This window comes from Dromiciops gliroides, chromosome 2 (assembly GCF_019393635.1).
Source record: "Dromiciops gliroides isolate mDroGli1 chromosome 2, mDroGli1.pri, whole genome shotgun sequence".
NCBI lineage: Eukaryota > Metazoa > Chordata > Mammalia > Microbiotheria > Microbiotheriidae > Dromiciops > Dromiciops gliroides.
In genome coordinates, this window is record NC_057862.1 from 475,012,725 (window position 1) to 475,033,210 (window position 20,486).

General features: G+C 41.3%; 1 protein-coding gene across 1 annotated transcript in view; it reads right to left on the reverse strand.

Annotated features, from left to right (window-relative positions):
* The window catches only part of ALK (ALK receptor tyrosine kinase), a 1,073,674-nt gene extending 1,068,510 nt beyond the window's left edge, over nucleotides 1-5,164 (reverse strand). The window contains exon 1 of the mRNA XM_043982018.1: nucleotides 4,175-5,164. Within this exon, the coding sequence (XP_043837953.1) occupies nucleotides 4,175-4,907 (733 nt within the window). The 5' untranslated portion in view covers nucleotides 4,908-5,164. The remainder of the gene's footprint in view (nucleotides 1-4,174) is intronic.
* Between the last annotated feature and the right edge of the window lie 15,322 nt (nucleotides 5,165-20,486).

Below are 20,486 nucleotides of genomic sequence, written 5' to 3' on the forward strand. Positions count from 1 at the left end.
TGGTAGGCATGCTAAGCCATGGATAAGCACAATTTTGTCAAGGGGAAGGAGGAGAGAGGGAGCCAGGCTTTCTCCCAAAAGAGGAAACGGGATGGGAGAATCAACATCACTATATGCTTTGCTAGTTGTTTCACCTCACCATCAGAACCCCTTCCCCATCTGTCCCCAGTGATTGTTGTTTATAATATGCTGGATTTAGTCAGAACTCTAGAAATCATTGAGTCCAACTTCCCATCCAGAATAGGAATAACTTCTATGAGATTTCTGACAGATGATTATCTACCCCCACTTAACCCTTCCAATGATAGGAAGCTGCCTATCATTCCATTGTTCGACAGTTCTAGTTGTAAAAACTAAAAATCTGCTCCCTGATTTTGACCATCATCTACCTCCCAGGCAATTTCCATCCATTATTTATAGTCTCTAAAGCTGGAAAGAACCTCAGAAATCATGTAAGCGAAGCCTGTCATTTTGCAGATGAGAAAGCTAAAATCTAGAGAGGTTGAATGACGTGCTCATGGTCATACAGCTTGTAAGTAGCAAGGTTAGAAACAGGAATCCAAGTCTGTTCATGGCAAGTCCAAGGCTCACCCATGCCACTAGTATCTGTGTATGCATCTCTCTCTCTCTCTCTCTCTCTCTCTCTCTCTCTCTCTCTCTCTCTCTCTCTCAATTACATTGAATAGCTATTATGCCACACTAGCAACAGAAGGTGATTCCCATATGGCTTCTCATCATGTAAAAATATAAAATGGGCTTTTAGAGAAATGATTAATAGAGACTTATAGCTTGTCTACCCCTCACATTTTTCCTACCCCTGTCCTTGGAAGGCCATTCCATACTTAGAGGAATATCACTTTCAGGCATCAGAAAGATTTCCCTGATGTACTTAGAGCACTGATCTCATTTACTGAATGCAAAGTTGTTCATCAAAGAAAAACTGATAACGTGGCATGTTATTACAAATCACAATTTACAATCCCCCTCAGGAGTATTTGTTGCCCTTAGGGACTCATAGCTGGCCAAATCCACAATCCCCTTCAGCTAACTCCAATGGAACATCAAATGTTGCTTGGCAGCCACTGCTTTGTGCTCTACTCAAGATATGAAAACTCCTTTTGTGGGTTAGCCATTTACTTTGAGCCTCTGGACCCAATCAGATCCATAACACCTTGAGGAATGACCAAAGCAATAGTACTACCATGTTACCAGTCCCTCCCTGACACCAAAAAGTCCCATCAGAATAGCTGGCCACCTCCATCACAGTTTACCAACCACCTACATATAAGGAGCCAAGCTCTTCACTTTGAACCAGTTTTCCTTGAGAAAAAAAGCAAATGCTCACATTCACAGGCAGCATGGTATCAAAATGCCTTTAATATAAATCAAGTTCTAAATCAAGAAAATAAAGTCATATTCACATGAACACAATGAACAGCAAAATAAATTCAAGTTGCAGGATTTATGCAGGATTTTCACACATGTATATTGATGGGACTACAACTCTGAAGGCTGATCCAGACATGAAATGTGATGCAACAGCCTAATGATTGCTTTTCCATCTCTGAAATCGTCATTGAGAAGTCTGCAAAGTCAAGGTAAGCTTCTCTGAAGTCTTTTATATAAAGGAAATTTGGTGAGTAGGATGGTAGAACTCCTGTGCCATCAACTACCTTAGAGGCAGGCAATGTGAATATTCAGAGACAAGAAAAATCCAACCTGTTCCAAGCAACAAAATAAATCCCAAGGGGAATGGTGGTTAAGTGGACAGAAGCACTATTCAATAAAGTGACCCATCTATCTATAGGTCAGGTAGAGCTCATTCAGTTACAGTTAGTGTCTTTTTCAATCTCATCAATAATCATTTGATCTCTATCTTGCTGAAAAACTCTTGGCCAAAAATTCTGGCCACCAAAGTGCTCCTTTCTGAAAGCAACCCCTGCTGGATGTGTCAAATCATGCATAAAGGTTTGGTCCTGCTGCCAAGTGGACCGCACTGTAAGAGGACTTAGGATGCTTAAAAAAGGTTTTGCCCTGATAAAAGCTGAAAATCAGTTCTGGAACTCATCTAAAGACATGTCTCTTTGAGACACTGAACATAAGAATACTTCCCACCAATTCAAAGCAAAGGATATTTCTTAAGTACATTATCTATATCTATCAAGTATGTGTGATGAAGAAACACTATTGATATCTTTGAGGTGTATATATACCAATTTGAAACATACATTTATATCTGAGAAGAGGAGAACCCATGCCTGATACCTAACATCCTCTGGTGACATCTAATATAAGCTATGCTAGAGCTAGCAATCATTGTATGATTGGTTTAAAAAATGTCCCGGTGTCCAGAAGGAGGACAAGCATAAATGGAAATGGAGAAAATTTCAATTTCCTCCTCATATCAGCAGAGCCTTTCATTAGAATGACTATACATAAAGTGATGAAGTAAACAAATGCACTTCATAATAATAAATAACAGCAGCAATAACAACAAAAATTAAGTCCAGCATTTCATTATGAAAGCATCAAGGGTAAGATCATTTCTCCTATATCTTCCCTCCTCCTGCCAGAAAAGGTATAGTCTAGCCATACTCCTGAAACCCTAACCCTCTCCCCAACTCCATCCTACCCCACCCCCAGCTAGGATGAGCTCAACATCAGATAACAAAGAAGCTACACTAAGCCCCAATGCCCTGAGCACTCCAGCTGAAATATGCATCCAAACTGTTTTCTCCAGGAGAGGGGCATGCTAGGATTGCTTTTCTATGTAGTGACAAGAAAGTATTTATCTGCTAACCCCAGCTTCTAAATTTGCCTGCTGTTTTGGATGTAGAAGGAGTGTGTGTGTGTGTGTGTGTGTGTGTGTGTGTGTGTGCGCGTGTGTGTTTGGGAGAATGGAGGAGGGGTAATATGAGCATACTTGTTGCTACACAATAGGTCTTTTTCCCCCTATGCCTTCAGCTCAATTAATAAAGAGCTTTTTTAAACAGCAAAGCATTTGAATTTCATTTAGTCCTAAAGATGCAGATGATCAAAAGAAGCTAGATTTGCTCAACTGAATTAGCATAGGCTTCTTCAAGATGATTTTAATGGCTTGTTTATTTTCCTTTATATACTTCATTTTATTCAAACTTACACAATACTCAGCCAAATCCACTTGATGTTATAGTGGAAGGATACTCTGAGGACAAGAATCATCCCTCCTCTAAGTATAAACCTGAAAAAAAATCTCTTAGTAGATAAAAGACTGTTAGCATTGCAGGACTCCCCAGCAGAAAAATCTGCAGTGTTGAGGCCTGCCAGGTTATGCCACTGAGTGTTGCTGCAGATGGCTATGTTAAGAAATTGGGGGAAAGGAGAAGAGGAGCAACAGGAAAAGACAGGGGAGCTAACCCTCTGACCTACCCACAACTCAAGAAGGGCAATTATCCTCCCCAACTCCCATCTCTTTTGCTGTTGTTCCCTAACTCCTCTGAGGTCCTTAGAATGGCTCTGGGAAGTTGGGGGGGGGGGGCGTTGCTCAGAAATTAATCACAAGGAGGAGAGAGGAAAAATTCGCAAAGGTAAGACAGATGCTTCTATGTCACTTGTGTATTTAAGGGAAGGAAGGTACCAATAACAGGAATAACAACAACTGCTTCCCTGAGAAAATGTAAGGCATTTTCTATATCACTGATGTATGATATAGGGAGCAGAATGGCTTATGGTGAGAAGGTGGATGCTTGAAGGAGAAGCCAGGGACAGGTTCTAAGTGTGCCTTTGACAATGAGGATTATATCTCTATCCTTGAGAGAAAAGGATTATTTCTACCCTCCACTAGGGGCTGAGAGAGAAGGGAAGAGCTTCCCAGTTATATCTCCAATCCAGTGTATCCCACAGTGAAAGACTGTTGCAATATCCCGATAGCTCAGGAGAGTAGGAAACTTTTCTACAAGGCTTTGTGCCACCGGGGGAAGGCTCCTAGGGAGTTGCCACCTTAAGGAGGAGTAAAGGAAAGAAGTTCTGGCTGGGGAGTCCAGCTTAGGAAGCATAGGAAAGAACGGCAGTTAAGAACTAAGTGCTGGGGGGTGGGGGTGGGGGTGAGGGAGTGTCAACCACAAATCAGAATAAAAGCAAAGATAAAATAATAAAAGCCAAAAAGTGGTAGAACATGTAGACGAGGGCAGCTCACCCTTCCTTATGATTTGGAAAAGTAGACGAGGCTGGGAGGCTCTGATTGCTGCAGACAGTCTTACTTCTCTGCCAGGCAAAGAGTCCTTCTTCTCTGGCATCAGGCGGATCCGAAGCCGCCCTTCGCCGTGGCGAACCCACCAAGTGAACATCTCTGTGAGGTTGAACTCTAGCATCCCTGCCGTGGCCACAGCAGCTTGCTCCGGAGGACCAGTGGAGGTCCCCGTGCAGCCCTCCAGGATCGCCTCCTCACCCACTTCCAACACCAGCTGCTTGGCCCGGCGGAGCTTCCTCACAGAGCCACCCTTCAGGACCTTGGACAGCACTCGTCCTCCGGGTGGTATCTGGGGCAGAGCAGCAGTCCTAGAAGCACCCTGGCGCCTTAGAAGCAGCATCAGCAGGGGCGAGCAGTCCAGCGCCAAAGAACCACGCGCCTCGGGTAGGTTGGCGCCCGGTGCCGATGGAAGCAACAGTAGTAGGTCCCGGGCATAGATCCTGAATAGCGAGGGCACAATGAAGTCCACAGCCAGACTCTTCCTCTGGAGCCGGGAGTAGCTAAGTGGCTCACGCTGCTGCTGGGGCTGCTGCTGCTGGAGCTGGGGCTGCTCCATGGTTGGGGAACTGGCGAGGGGAAAGCCAAAAGGGTCCAAGCTCAGTGACCAAGGGATTGAAACCAGTAATAGTAAGAGCAGAGGAGGCAGCTCCGCCGAAGGGAACATTTTGGGTGCTCTCATTCTGTCCTGGAGTAAGATGAAGGCAGGAAAGGGGGAAAAGGACAGCCAAATACTTATCACTGGATTCTCTGGAGCTTTTCCTCCAGCTCAGCCTCCAAAACCCACCCCAAGCGCTGGGAGAGGGCTTAGAGCATTTGCTGAGATCCGTGGTGTTCTCCTTCCGCTGGAACTCTGAGAGCTCAGTCACTCCTGGATGCTTTTGATGCCCCTACCAAGGATGCGATCACAAGCTGAGGGAGGGGAGGGGGAGGGAGAGCTTTTAGGGAAAGGGAGGGGGCGGGAGCGCAGGCAGGAGCGCTGAAATCCGTTCTGATGCTTTGAACTCGCCAGCTGGGACCCCTTCACCTCTCTCCTCCACAGAGCGCTCCTCTCCCACAACAACAGGGCTCCTGTTCGAAACCTCTAGCAGCAGGCACGGAAAGAGGAAAAGGGGGCTTGGGGGAGAGTAGAGAAGGGCGCGGAGGCAATTTTCCCTCCTCTAATCCCCTTGAATTTTTTGCAACTTTCAATCCAGAGTGGTGGGTCTTAGGGGGAAGGTTCCCTCTATCCCGAGAACCTCCTATGTTCTCCTCTGGGCTTCCCTCGTTCGCTTACCCGACCACTCAAGGAGCTGGCTTCGGGGTACAGGAGGAAAGAGCCGGGGAATCGGAGGGGGCTCCTTTTTACCCCCTGTTAGCCCCTTTTTATCCGCCGTTGCAGCACGCAGCCCTCCGGGCTGTCCCGGGAGCAGAACTTCCAGGCTAGGACTGGTTGCTCCGGAGCGAGCGCTTCAGCTTACAGCGCCGAGATAAAGCTCCACGGTCGTTGCATCCTGCCTTTACCCACTAAGTTTTCCCCTTCCTCGTTCTACCACATCTGTTGGGCGCCTCAGAGTTTCCAGGAACGAATGCAGTGAGCAGTGAGTGCAGAGAGCTGAAGGCATTCGGCGCCTGGGAGCCCGGAATGCCCCCCTTTGCCTTCCTCCTCTCCTGCCCCCACCCCAGCTTCTCTTACCCACCTCTCAAGTCAACCCCTTAACCACCGAACCACTGTGGCAGTCCGGGAGGCGTCTCACTGCTCCGCGGCTCTGCGCGAAGCCGCGGTGCAGGAGGTGGCAGCTGCTCCCGCCTGCCGCTGCCGCCCCTGGGAGCCGCTGGATCGCATCTGCCTGTTCCGACAGCCACTTGCAGATGGCTGTGAGCGGGAGCTGGGAGAAAGGGGGCGGGAGAAAGCTGGAGGGGCGGGGGTCCGAAGGGCTCCAACTGCCCGCCACAACCCAGGCACGCAACGGAGCGCTAGCGTCACGCCCCAGTCCTGTTCCCGCCAGCCAATGAGGTGGCGAGGACAGATGATATGCAAAGCAGATCCAAGACTGGGCGGTAGAGAACACTTTCATTGAGAAAAGCTGCAGGCCCGCCCAGTACACCCCTACCCCCGCCCTCCAATCCCCAACCTCCTTCTCTGCTCTATTTCACTGATGTGTGAACAGTCAGATTCAATGTTTTAAGCAAATGAGACTACTCGAAGTGGAATGCACAATCAGGCACTCTCCCTAATTATGCATTGAGAGATTAAGTGGATCTGGCTGAAAGAAAGGAGTTCCTGAATAAAAACAGAGCGGAGGCTGTAGGATTTGTCAATGATGAACTTCCTGGCTTACAAACCCAGGACAGGATCTGTATGGAACTCCATCATTTTAACGGATCCTTCTGGTCCCCTTATTTCTGGGGGACCCAGCGTGTGCCCACACATAAACGGATCTCAAGGTGGGAAGGGGAGGGGGGAATGGAAGGAGCATTAGATTTGGAGACAGAAACTGCTCCCTCTCTGAGCCACGATTTCTTTAGGTTTAAACATGAGAGATTTGGACAAGATGATCTCTAAGGTTTTTTTTTTTTTTAGTTTGGTATACTATAACATTGACAATACAAATAGATTAATGAACCAGAAAGTTATTACTCCTCTAAAAATTTTCCAACTATCATCACTCTGCTGGAAATATCAAAAGCATACTCATCTAATTTTCTAGTTTGGGTCAGACTGTATTACAATTGAACTCACCTACCTGATTTCCCAAGGAAAATATTTCTACAGAATTTCCCCCTACTGCAGGTAATGAAACCTAGATATGTGTCTTTTTCCAACAGGACTCTCCCTGGAAAAGTGTTTCTCTATTTCCTTTTCCATCTGGATAATAGAAGTTTCACTTTACTTACTTAAAAAAGCACCAGTGTCTGAACACACACAAAAACTGAAAATAATTTCAAAGTACAATAGCCTGGATAATCACTTAACAACATAAATCAAGGCAGTATTGTCCTTCAGGACCAAAATTTAATCAACCCACTTTAAAAAAAAATCAACCTGTTCTAAACAACCTTAAAATAAACAGGGGTCGTCTTTCTTCACTATTTGCCTCACATTGAATTTTGTTCTCCAGTGGATCTTTTCAAGACCAAAGTAAAGTGCAAAAGAAAGCCAGTAGATAACTAAAATTGAAGTGAGTTAGGAACTGAATCTGCCACTATTTTAATTTGGCTCTCAGGATGAGACACTTCAGAAATTTCTATTTTAATTAATTCATATGAAAATTGGAACTTCTTACTCCTCCCTTCTGCTCCTGCCCCTTCAACCTTTTTTCTCCCCAATACAAAGTATGGTAATATTAATTATTAAAAATAATGGAGGAAGGGGGTAGCTAGGTGGTGCAGTGGATAAAGCACCAGCCCTGGAATCAAGAGGACCTGAGTTCAAATCCTACTTCAGACACTTGACTCTTACTAGCTGTGTGACCCTGGGCAAGTCACTTAACCCTCATTGCCCTGCAAAAAATAATTGTTTTAAATGATAGAGGAAACAAGGAATGGAAGGAAGAACACAGCCATTTATTCAAACAAATCCTTTGACCATCTTCTGGCCAACAGCTGCCTTTATGATAAAAGAAGGTAGAAGATACCCATAACAGGAATTGGCTTGGGGTGCTTCTAGTTGTCAGCTCATTTGATTCAATTAGGCATTCTCTCCCTGGATTTCAGAATGGCCATACTTACTCGTGAGTCTAATGGGGGGGGGGGGATTAGAGGAAAGGCTAGGCAAGGAGGAGAAGAAAAGGCTAAAAATTGACTGGAAAAAGGAAGTCCCTGTCCTGGAGAAGAAGAGAAATTGTTTTTTGTTTGTTATTGTTGTTGTTTTAAACAGAACAAAATAGATCACAGATTTTACAGATGAGAAAATTGAGGCCCAGAGAGGCCAATTAACTTGACCAGTGTCACACAGGAATTGAAACCCAGATCCTCAGGCTTCATGTCCAGCTCTTGGCCAACTATGCCAATAAAACAGAACAAGCTTCTCTCTCATACCAGTCATCTTTTATTTCTCTAGAGCAAACAGGAGATGGAAGGAAAACTCTGAATTTGGACATTAAGAGGAGAGAGAATGTATATCTTCCCTGATCCAGAATCCATTTAAACTTATTTTTAAAGTGTATCTGCTTCTAGGTGTCAGCACTCTATCTGGGAGCACCTCCCTGACGATGAAATGCTTGGAATCCAAATACATTAATATTCCTGGGAAGAATCTTAAGTGATTAACCATCCCGTATAATAAGTGACCACTAGGGGGCTGCAGAGACTTGATCCTTCTCTCAACTCTGCTCTGATCTATTGCATTGTATTCTAGTCTGTGAACAACTAATATTATATATTTTGCCTACTTCATATAGGTCAAAGTATCTAAACCATGGGTTCTTTACCTTGGGTCTGTGAATTCATTTTTTAAAATACAATTTAATAACTTTAAATGTTTTTTTAATCTTATTTTATGCATTTAACAACATTCTGAGAGAGTCCTCAACCTTCACCACACTCCTGAAAGGTTCCATAACACAAAAAGGTTCAGATTCCTGATCTAGGGGCAGCTAGATGGCACAGTGGATAGAGCACTGGCCCTGGATTCAGGAAGACCTGAGTTCAAATCCGGCCTTAGACACTTGACAATTACTAGCTGTGTGACCCTGGGCAAGTCACTTAATCCCCATTGCCCCACCAAAAAAAAAAAAAAAAGATTCCTGATCTAAACAATGTATTTGGCTCAAATTATCTTCGAATATTTAATTAACCTTAGTGAGCCCCACCTTGTCCCCAGGCAGCAAAATATAATTTTCTCTGACCCCTACAGACGAGATCAAAGGGCATTTATTTGCCTTTTGAGGAGAGGAGTGAGAGAAGGTAGGTCTATTTTCTCATTCCTGAAGCTCTGTTCTTGACAATTGAAAAAATGGATAAAGAGAATGAAGATATGTCCAGATGTGGACTCTAGAAAGACAGCAGTCCTCAGAGACCAGCAGAGAGATGCACCTAAAGGAAAATTCTTGATAACATCTTAAAGGGAGGAGAAAGACTCCCAGCTTTATAACTCTCAAGATACTCCTTTGCCACATATGCCCTTTACATATATACCTTTCTACCTTCATATTGTAGGTGTGAGACTACTATTCTCAGAATCCTTGTTTGTGCCAGGAGAGGGTGCCCTGCACTTGTGAGGAAAGTTATCTCTAAACTATATTTACTATATCACATGAAAACATTCTGTTGACTAAAAGCTAATTGAGACCGCTAGGTAATAATCAATAGGAAACACTGCACTGGAGGCTAGTGAGCAACAGTAGCATCAGCCCCTCAGAATTCTCTCTAGAATCCTATGGGGAATATTTGGGAACTAGCTCCAGAAAACGTGCTACACTACTAATAATAGCTATTGGTTTCTTCCCTACAGAGGTTTATTTAAAGAACTAATATTCCCTTATTCTGCTCCCAAGTGAAAGTGGTCTCTCTTTACAAAAAAATTCCCTAAAGTACTTTGTCTCCTGTCTCCATGTTTTTGCAGAGCTTTCCCATCATGCCTGAAATGTATCCCTTCCTGGCTTTGGTTTTCTCATCTACAAAATGAGGAACTTGGACCAGAAAGCCTCTGTTCCTCTCTCTCTCTCTCTCTCTCTCTCTCTCTCTCTCTCTCTCTCTCTCTCTCTCTCTCTCTTTGTGTTTTTCTCTCTCTCCAGATATACATGTGTATATGTATATGTATACATATATACACACATATAATGTATTATGTATATATCATATAATAGATATATCACGTATATCCATGGATGGATATATATATTCTAGAATTCATATATCCTATAATCCATATATATACACACATAATGTATTTATATATCTCCTTCTCTCTCTATATATATATATATATACCTTCAATCACATCATTTTTATATAAATATAGCCTATAATCTATCTATATCTATATATACACATATATCCTATAATCCATATTATAGTTATATGGATAGATATCTTGCAATCTATATATATATCCTATAATCCATATATAAAAATATATACATACACACTACTATACTTATATATGTGCTATAATCATATCTATTTATCCTACATTTCAAAGAATATATATCTTATAATCCACATAATATATGTATACATATGCATATACATACCCTATAATCCTCATCTCTTCCTTCTAGAATCCCTAGTTTCTTTAAAACCCACTCCAAAAATTGCCTTGTAATTACTTCATGTACACTTAAGTATGTACAAATTATTTCCCTGTCACAGAATGTAAGATCCTTGAGGACAAGGACTGCTTTGTTTTTGTCTTCCTATTCCCAGGTCCTAGCACAGTGCCTTGTGTGTTAGCAGAGACTGAATAAATTCATATTGATAAATTTATTGTTCTAGAACCTCTTGTTATTATTTAGTTGTTTCAGTCTCTACTTCATACAAGACACTGTGCTAGGACCTGGGAATAGGGGAGTAAAAGAAGCTGACCCTAATGTAGTCAGGGGTTTTATCCCCCTTACATAGAGTCTGGTCACCATTCATTGATTTAAGCTAATTGGTTAGAGCATCATTTAGCTCCATTGATTGACATGAATTGAGGGGTGGTCTCAGAGAGAGCAAATTCCAAAGTTTAGGTGCTTCTTTCCCTAGCTAAACAAAAGAATCAATCTGCATTCCTTTTGTTCACCTGACTTCATCTCAGGCATTGCTAAAAACTTCCTCCTAAGAATTGAACTTTCTGGGGTGAGGGGCAGAGAGCAACTAAACTAATGTCTGGGTTTCTCTTAGAAATCCATTATTAATAATTATTTTCTCACATTATCAATGTCTTTCTTAAACAGCAGCACACAGACCTGATCACAAAACTCCAGATGAGGTCTAATGAGGTCAGAATGCAAGAGAGTTGTATCTTTTAAAATATCTGGGTGTATATACATTCACTAACCTTCTACTCTAACGCATTACAATGACAGAGAGGTGGCTCTGGGTTCTCAAAATTCTGGTCTTGCTTCTTTCCCAGCTCTTGCTGCCATTATCCAGAGAGTGGTCCATCACCTCCCTGCCCCAACTGCCAACTGGCCTCTAACAAACCTGGCAGGCAAGACAGACTGGCTAAAATAGGAAGGCTCCCTGAGGTAGAGATGAGGTACAATAAATGACAGGCAATCAAATCACACCACCTCTTCTCAGACCTTGGCCAAGACAATGCAGAACCCAGGGCCCAGAACCAGAGGAATAGCAGCATTCTTCAAACCACCAGCTTTGCTTCCAGACCAGGCCCTACAGCCATAATCTAGAGAAGTAATTCCTTTGGAGAAGGGGAGTGCTATCCTCAGTACCACAAACACCAAGCACTGATTAACTATCACCAATGAGCAGGTAAACAGAAGAAATCTGGGGATAGCAACACTCCTCACCCCAGCCATAGACTACCACCCTTGTTTGTTGCCCAGCCCTCGAAGAAATGGCAATCCCTGAGAAGTGACTTGTCAACTGCTTCTACAGGACATGGCATCCCTTCTTCCTCAGCAGCCTCAGCTTTTGAATATCAGGTTAAGAAAGTTCATGCCACCAAAATCCTTGGCACTGTCAAATGGGTACACATCAGAAACAAACATGGTTTTATTAGATGGAATGACATTAAATAAGATGCATTTGTTGAGTGATTGCCGATAAGCAGTTAATATTTATTGATCCATCTTTCAGGCAGGAAAAGGAGCATCTTGCAATGAATTTACATGGTTGGACTTTACCTATAAGACTTTACCAGTTCCAAAACTGCCTCCTATTTATAGCTTCATATACTTAGAGCTGGAAGGAAATTCACAGGCCATCTAATCCATTCCCCTCATTTTGCAGATGGAGGTAGATATTGAGGGCCAGAGAAGTTAAGTGGGGGAGGAGACAAAATGGCAGAGGAGAGAAGAAACAATTGCAGCTAAATTCTCTAGACATTCCCCTTCAAACAACTTTAAAATAACCACTCAAATCAAATTTTGGAGTGGCAGAGAAAAAAAACAAGGTTGAGGTGAGACATTTTCCAGCTTAAGACGATTTAGGAGGTCAGCAGATCTCTTCTGGTCTGTGACACCAGGGTGAAGGCTAGACTTGACTCTATGCAATGGCAGCAACAATATCAGTCTTGAAGGTGGCTATGACAGTGGCAGCAACAGCAAAGGCATCAGGAGCTTTCAGCCTAGAGACTGTAAGGGGCTTGGACAAGTGGTCAGAAAGAGATTACATAGGAGAGCCATTACTGGTGCTGATTGGCAACTGTATTGCCCATATGCAGTTCTGGGTTATATCACCAGCATGGAGAGGAACACTTGTGGTCAATCACAAAAGAGTAGTCAACGTTCTAAGGCAGAGAAGAGCAGCAGAGCTACAAGAGGGTAGAAGACCCGGTCACAGCTCCAGCACCAAGAGGATGCTAGTGCCTGCAGCTTCAGGGGAGCAGAGACCCTGCCAGGGAAGAGAGCAGAGGGCAGAACACAGCTCACCCATCAAATCAGTCAGGGCACAGATTCCCAGACCTTTATTAGTAGCTGGATCTCAGCATCAATGTCCAGCTTCCCTATCCGAAAAGCTTTACAATGAAAATAGAAAGCAACCAGTGTCAAGAACACCAGAAATGTTTTGAATTCTTCAATGGAGTATTTTTGTGGGTAGTACTTCTCAGAAGCTAGTCAATGGGAAGTTTCTATATACATACCCACCAAGGTGAGAGGGACAATTAGACCACAACCTGTAAGCTAAGTCCCTCACAAGGAAAAAAAATCAACATGTCCACTTATGAGTCCTGGGTTTCAATTTTATTATTCATCAATATTTACATGGCTGTAATTGGGAATTGTTGTACCCCAAGAAAGTACCATGATCTTTGCTTGGGGTTAGTGGCATAAAGCTTGGCTTCTGTTGAAATGGGGAGGGAATTATCTTATGACAGGGAAACAGACACCCTGGGACATAAGCAGCAGGGCCTAGATGGAATTCACCTCAGCTACCATCTGGTGTTTTCCTATTTTAATTAATTATTCTTGCTTACTAGGTGCTAAGTTCATTGTTTCAATACTTCACAAGGACTGCAAGTACTTTCAGTGCTCTCTAAATTTGGTACCCTGGGGCAAAGCTCCAGTCACCCCATCCCAGCTACGGCATATATACAGCCAGCCAGTCCCAGCAAGAATGTGACATGGCTGCCTTTGGCCCATGATATATGTTCATTCAGTTCCCCTCCGGAATTTTTCCGGGACCAATGTAGGACTGAGAAGCATCAAGGCAAGTTCTTTTTTTGTTCTTTTATTCTCTTCTTCCGGATTTGGGGTGAGCTGGAAAGAGAGTTTTATTTGGAATCAGTAAACTTGGACTCAAATTCCAAATCTGCTGCTTAGTACCTATGTGGCCTTGGCCACTTAAATGAATCTGAAAAAGATTCATTTTCCCTATCTGTAAAATGGAGAAGTTGGATTAGATGACCTTGAAAGTACAAATGTCTGATTCTATCTTTTCTTCTCTGCTTCTCTTCTGTACCTCAGGGCCTTTGGCCATCTTGATTGCATGAAAGGATAAACAGGGGGCCAGTCTGGATTGTGGCCAGCTCTTGAGGCCACTCCATACTTACCTCATATTGCACGTATCTGTGGTTCATGCAACAGTGGACTTTGTAGGGACCTTTATCTTACACTCATACATAGTTACACAGAATGGGACCCTTTATAAAATTCAAGAACATGATAAGGAAACCAAAGTATATTTCAGTAAAATATATTTGCTGTTGTTCAGTTGTGTCTGACTCTTCATGACCCCTTCTGGGTTTTCTTGGCAAAGATACTGAAGTGATTTGCTATTTCCTTTTCCAGCTTATTTTACAGATGAAGAAACTGAGACAAACAGGATTGAGTGACTTGCCAATGGTCATACAGCTATGAAATGTCTGAGGCCAGGTCTGAACTCAGGAAGATAAGTCTTCCTGCCTGCAGGCTTGACATTCTATCCACTGTACCACCTAACCATATGACTAAATGGTGCCTGGGCATTCCTGTCTTTACCTATAATCTCTTTTCTAGGGATATGGTCTTGTCATTATACCATGCATAGGACAGAAGCACAGCTGACTTAATAGACATATATGTGGTCTATGGTTCCCATCCCATTCCCAACACGTGGGACTTTTTTTAATAGCCATAAGTTTTTAAGACTCTACTAGAAAGGATATTGTTCTTTCAAATTGGCTGCCACAGTGAAGCAGAGGTGAGAGAGTGAGTGCAGAAGTAAGAGCACTAGTCTAAGGAGCATTCAGAAGAAGTCCTGAGTCCAAGTCCTGCCTCCAATACTTCCTAGCTGTGTGAACCTGGCAGATCACTCAGCACATAGGTTTTCTCATCTATAAAATGGGCATAATATTTGAACAACCTACCTCCCAGGATTGTTGTGAATTGAGTGCTTGACAAACTTTTTCATTGTTAAAAATGTAAATTCTTATTCTTGTTGTTACCTACTGGGAGCTCATGGATTTTCTGGACCTGGACAAGGTTTCCTTCATCCTCAGGTCAGTATTGCAGATAGCCCTGGAATGCTGGAAAACCACACCCACACCCACACAGAGTCATCACTACCTTTTAAGATGATAATGAATTGTAAGGATAAAACCTCAGAGCCAAAGGGTGTCTTAGATGATGTAATGTGATTGACCACAGCTTATATGGGCATATTAGGTATATTGTTTCTTCAAGTGTTCAGGTAATCCCAATTTAAACTGGGAATTGGATGAGACGGATATGAAGAAGTTAGACACAGGTTGCTAGTTTGGGATAATAGAAAGAACACTGAACTTGGAATCTTGGCTCCAATGATATATTGTTTAAGAGAAAAAAAAAAAACAACTCATGTCGCCTCCTTTAGTCTGTTTTCTCATCTATAAAATGAGGACAGAAATGCTTGTACTTCCTATCTCACAGAGTTAGTTATTCTTAAGAGAGTGCTTTGTAAAACCTCAAAGGACTATCTCTGTGTGAGTTATTTCAGGAGCTCTGGTGACATATGGACCAGAAATAGGATAGATGCAAGTGACTAGACAGGTATCCAGGATGTAAGATTTTTAAGAAAGATGTTTTGTAATATGCATAATGCTAGATTTTATAACTATTCTTACTTCAATATTAATGCACATGTGATCTTATTAGTATGGGTACTCCCTTCACCAATGTGGATTGTAAGAGAACTATGCCTTAAACATGGAGACATGTTATGATCCCCAAATTCATTATGCTTTGGCCAAGCTGGTGATGACCCCCTCCAAATTTATCTAAGCTGCTCTCCATACAATTCATCATCAGACCTTTACCTAAAGTTGTTTCCCCTTGGTAGGACCAGCCAATCAATAAGCATGTATTAAGTACCCATTACATGCAGGATAAATGTTCTTACCCATGATATGTAAGCTACTTGAGGGTAGAGGCTTGTTTCGTTTTTGTCTTGGTCTCTCCTGTTAAGTCAAATCGAGATAAATAAACACAGTGTTTGGCATGCAATAGGTACTTTATATATATATATATATATAAAGTACCTATTGCATGCCATGTGTATGTATATACACATACACACACACACACACACACACACATATATATATATATATATACACACACACATACATGTATATAGGTGTATTTATGTATATGTTGGCTGGTTGTGGTCCTTCATTCTCAAAGAGGACCAAAATGACATCACTACTTTGGGATCAAGATATACTGTGTCCCACTATGGCTGATCAGACCAATACTAGCTCAGAAGGCTCTACTACAGGTCAGACACAAATAGTCTTCATGAACATTTGGAGTAGAGATGTCTAAATGTACACATTTCACATTTCTTTTGAGCTACTACAATTCTACCACAGGTCAGGCACAAATAGTCTGTATGAAAATTCGGAGTGGAGATGTCTAAATGTGTACATTTCACATTTCTTTTGAGCTACTACAAGTCTGCTTTGCTTAGAGAGCACAGCACCCTCTTTGATGCAGGCACACCATGCTGGGCAGTCCTTTACCAGTGTCTCTCAGGTCATGCAAATAATTCCAAAGATCTTCAGAGAGACCTTCAGAGTGTTCTTGTATTGCTTTTTCTGACCTCCATGTGAATGCTTGCCTTGTGTGAGTGAGTGGTCTGCGTGTGTGTGTATATGTGTATGTATCTATATATGTATATACATACATACTACATATATTTAGATAAAATTAAAATATATACAAGATATACTCAATAAATACAAGGTAATTGGAAAGAGGTGAACAGCTACAGGGAAGGGAATTAGGAAAGGCTTCATGTAGAAGGTGGTGCTTGAACTAAGCTGTGAAGGAAACAAGGGATTCTTACAGGTGGAGGTGAAAAGACCATTTCCCAGCATTGGAGAGGCAATCTATGCAGTCCCTGGTCCAGAGACAGGGTATGGAATATCAGTCATAAGAAGCAGAAAGAAAGCCACTTTAACTGTATTGAGGAGTGCATGAAAGGACATAATGTAAAAGGCTGGAAAGATAACTTGGAGCCAGGCTGTGAAGGGCTTTAAATGCCAAACAGGAGAATTTGTATTTGATTCTAGAGGTAATACAGAGTTGCTGTAGTTTACTGTGTATGAAAGTGACATGATTAAACTTGCAGAGACTGGGACTGCAGAGTCAATATATCATGTTGGGGCATTAAGAGATGCTAGTAAAGGATCTAGTTTGTGTATATTATGGTCTACATGTCTGTAATGATCTCTCTATGTATCATGTGTATGTATATAAGGCATAGTTAAAAAAAGATCTTGGTCAAATGGTAAGAATAAGCAATAACCAGGGAATAAGTCCACATATTCCACTGGTGTCTTCAAGATGTCAAGAGAATGAGAGGAAGGCCTTCATGGTGAATGAATGGGAGGACATGGACATGAGCTGTAAAGGATAGTTAGACATGGATGAGTTGTGATATGATCAGCATTGTTGGAATGAATGTTTATACCAATCTATTTACAGATCCAATGGTATGGATAAAATGCATCCTTGTAGATCACTATGCCTAAAATTTTGATTACTCAAGATAGTTTTTCTTAGGATGTATTACTGTTTATCACTTGCAATGGAAGTGAAGCTCTAGAAAATAGCCCCAAGACCTCAGATGGTAGTAGTGAAGGCGGGGAATCTGACACACTTTTCCATATGTGACATCCCTTTCTCTGTGTACATCTTAAAAATGGAAACCAAAAGGGCTTATAGTTTAGAGAACATAGTCCTATCATCTATCCAAAGTCACAAAAATATGCAAGGCACAACACCACACACACAAAAATGAAAAAGTACTTTCCAAAACACCCAGGAGATGCAGCCAGCTTCTGGAAACTATAAACAATTTCACTTCTACTGAGGAGAAAAACAACAACAGAGATAAAAGCAAACTCTGTTCTTCACAAGTCTTATACAATAATCCTGATGTTTGCTGAAGTATGGTACATTAAGAAGACAGTGAGCTATTACCGTAACTAACAATTGTTGTTCTTATCCTTTGCTGCCATCCGCATGTTTTCCTACCTTTATTAAATACTCACTTTGGTTGGAAAGATGAAAGAAAAAACTTCCCCAGCAATTTGGCTAGCAATGCATCTCTCTCAAAAGACCTTACATGGCCCCGGACCATTGTACTATATATGCTTTCTGTTTTGTTCTCCATCACTGGGAGCAGCAACAAGCTAATACATTCACCTGGGAATGAGTAGTAGATCTGGGGAGAAGGAATGGATATATAAGACCTATGTCTTGTTGGCATATTAGATCATATCAACCATTTGCTTGTCAATTTCCAAGTAACATATCTGAATCAAATTATTCTAGTTGTCTTAGGAATCAGACAGATTCAATTAATTCATTCACAATGAATCTATTATTTTTGAATTCAATCAGTATGATCCTCAAAAAAACTTGAATTTATCCCCCCACAATGTGTTCCCTTCCACGATTTTCATCCCCCACCTCCATGGCTCAGCACAATTGTACCCTGCATCTGGAATGTGCATACACTTCCCCACTGCCTCATAGACTCCTCAGCTTCTTTTAAAGTATAACTGAACTGTACTTTTCAGATATGCATTAACCCTCAGTACCTCTTGAAATAACTTTGCACATACTTTGTATTTATTTACCTCGGCACATGCTTCTTATGCCCTAAGAATTAGTGTTTGAGGATGGGGACTATTTCTTTTTTGCACATGATATATACTTAATAAATATTTGTTGAATTGAACTAGATTTAGAGCTCTATATAAAGCATGCAACATGTAAACCAATATTTTCTTTATTTAGTGATGAAGGGTTGCCTTCATAGTGCCTTCTTAAAAATGGTATTTGAACCCAAGAAATCATAGAAATACCAATTACTATAATTTCAATGAGAATAATTTTAACCTGTATATATGTATATGTATATGTGTATATACATACATACACACACACACACACACACACACACACACACATATATATATATATATAAAATGCCATAGCAAGAAGGCCAAAAATCATACAAAGAATCATACAAAGCACCTCAATCAGCAATCACTTGGCATGCTTGCCAAGAAAAGTAATATGGCAGCCAAGGGTAATTGCTTATAGTATAAATTTATTTTTTTAAGTCTAAATCAGAGAGATAGTAGATTAAGAACAGTAGCACCTCATAAAACAGAGAGAGGCAGTTGAGAATAAAAACTAGTTTAAAGAAAGTTCAAACTATAGAGATCAAGACCAAACAAAGTCATCCTCAGTGAAAATAAGGATGAAAATGGAAGGACAATAAACAAAAGAAAAATGGAAAAGATCTGCAAAGATTTTTTTAAAAGAGATTCTTTTCATCATTAAGAGAAATTTGTTCACAATATGCAAATACTCCGTCCCAAATGTGCTTAGAGAGGAAGTAAAAATCACACTAAAAATAACAAAGATGAAGAGAGTACCAGATTGGTACAAGTGTGCATAAAGGAAATCTGTGTTAGAGATGATAAAATTACACAGTATTGAGAAATAAATCTATACTTTATTGGAAGGGAAAAGATAAAATAGTGGGAAAGGATTATTTGTTAATAAAAAGGTGACAATATACCTTTTTCCCCATATATGTACAATTTGTATGAGAATGTATGAAGGACGGCCTCAATAATGGTATTAATGAAGAATAGGCAAGCATTTAAAAGCAATTTTCCACAATGTATTGCACTGAAAGATGCACTTTTCCCAACACTTAAAAATGCTGAGAAGGCAAAATCCTTATTGTTTGTTGACTATAAAAATGTTTTTGCTTTAGTAGGTCAAAATATGAACATGATTTAAAAGCCCTTTGTCTCAGTTTGCCCACCTGTAAAAGGAAACAGTTGGAATAGTTGGTCTCCATTATCACTTCTAGCTCTAAATCTATGATCATATGATATTATGGCCATTAATATCACAAAGACATGTGATCACTAAAGTTTTGTCATAAAGACCAAATTGAAGAGGGATTACCTATGAAGAGTGACTTCCTTCAAAATGTCTCCAGTAGCACAGGAGTAGGGCTGGAGATGGCAGATGGTGGGAATAAATCAGGATTGGGGTTTGGGAAAAAAAAACAGTAAAGAGAGGACAAAGATTTAATCATATGAGACAGTATAAAGTTGAACCAGTTAACCATTGGGTCAAGAATGTGAAGGGAGGAGAGTGAATAGGGTTGATGGTCTAGGAAAGCAGGAAAGAATGGAGTAATAAAAGATTGTGATGGGGCAGGGCAAAAGGTTGATGAGTGGTTCATTTTTAGCATCTGCCCTGACAGCTGTTGAAGTGGAGATACTTAGGTTGGGAGCTTAGCTCTAATACTAGTTCTGTGACATTGGAATATCCCCTTCATCTCTATGAGTCTCTGGTTTCTCATTTGAAAAATGAGGATACCTGTAGTACCTACCTCAGGATTGTTGTGAGAATGTATAAATCAGATGAGATAATCCTTGTGAAAATCTTAAATCCCTATATAAATTTCAGCTACTAAATATTTATTAAGCCAGCATTATTAGATTATAAAGCTAAAAATTCAAAGGAGTGCCTACTGGTAGGAATGTTCAGCACTGTGACAGAGCAGTGGAGGAAAATTTTGAAGGGTTGGGAAAAATGTCCACGTATCCCTCTTATTCCATGTCCAACTTTAAGGTAGGGGTTCTTGGCCCAATGAGGAGAGTCCCATGTCAATG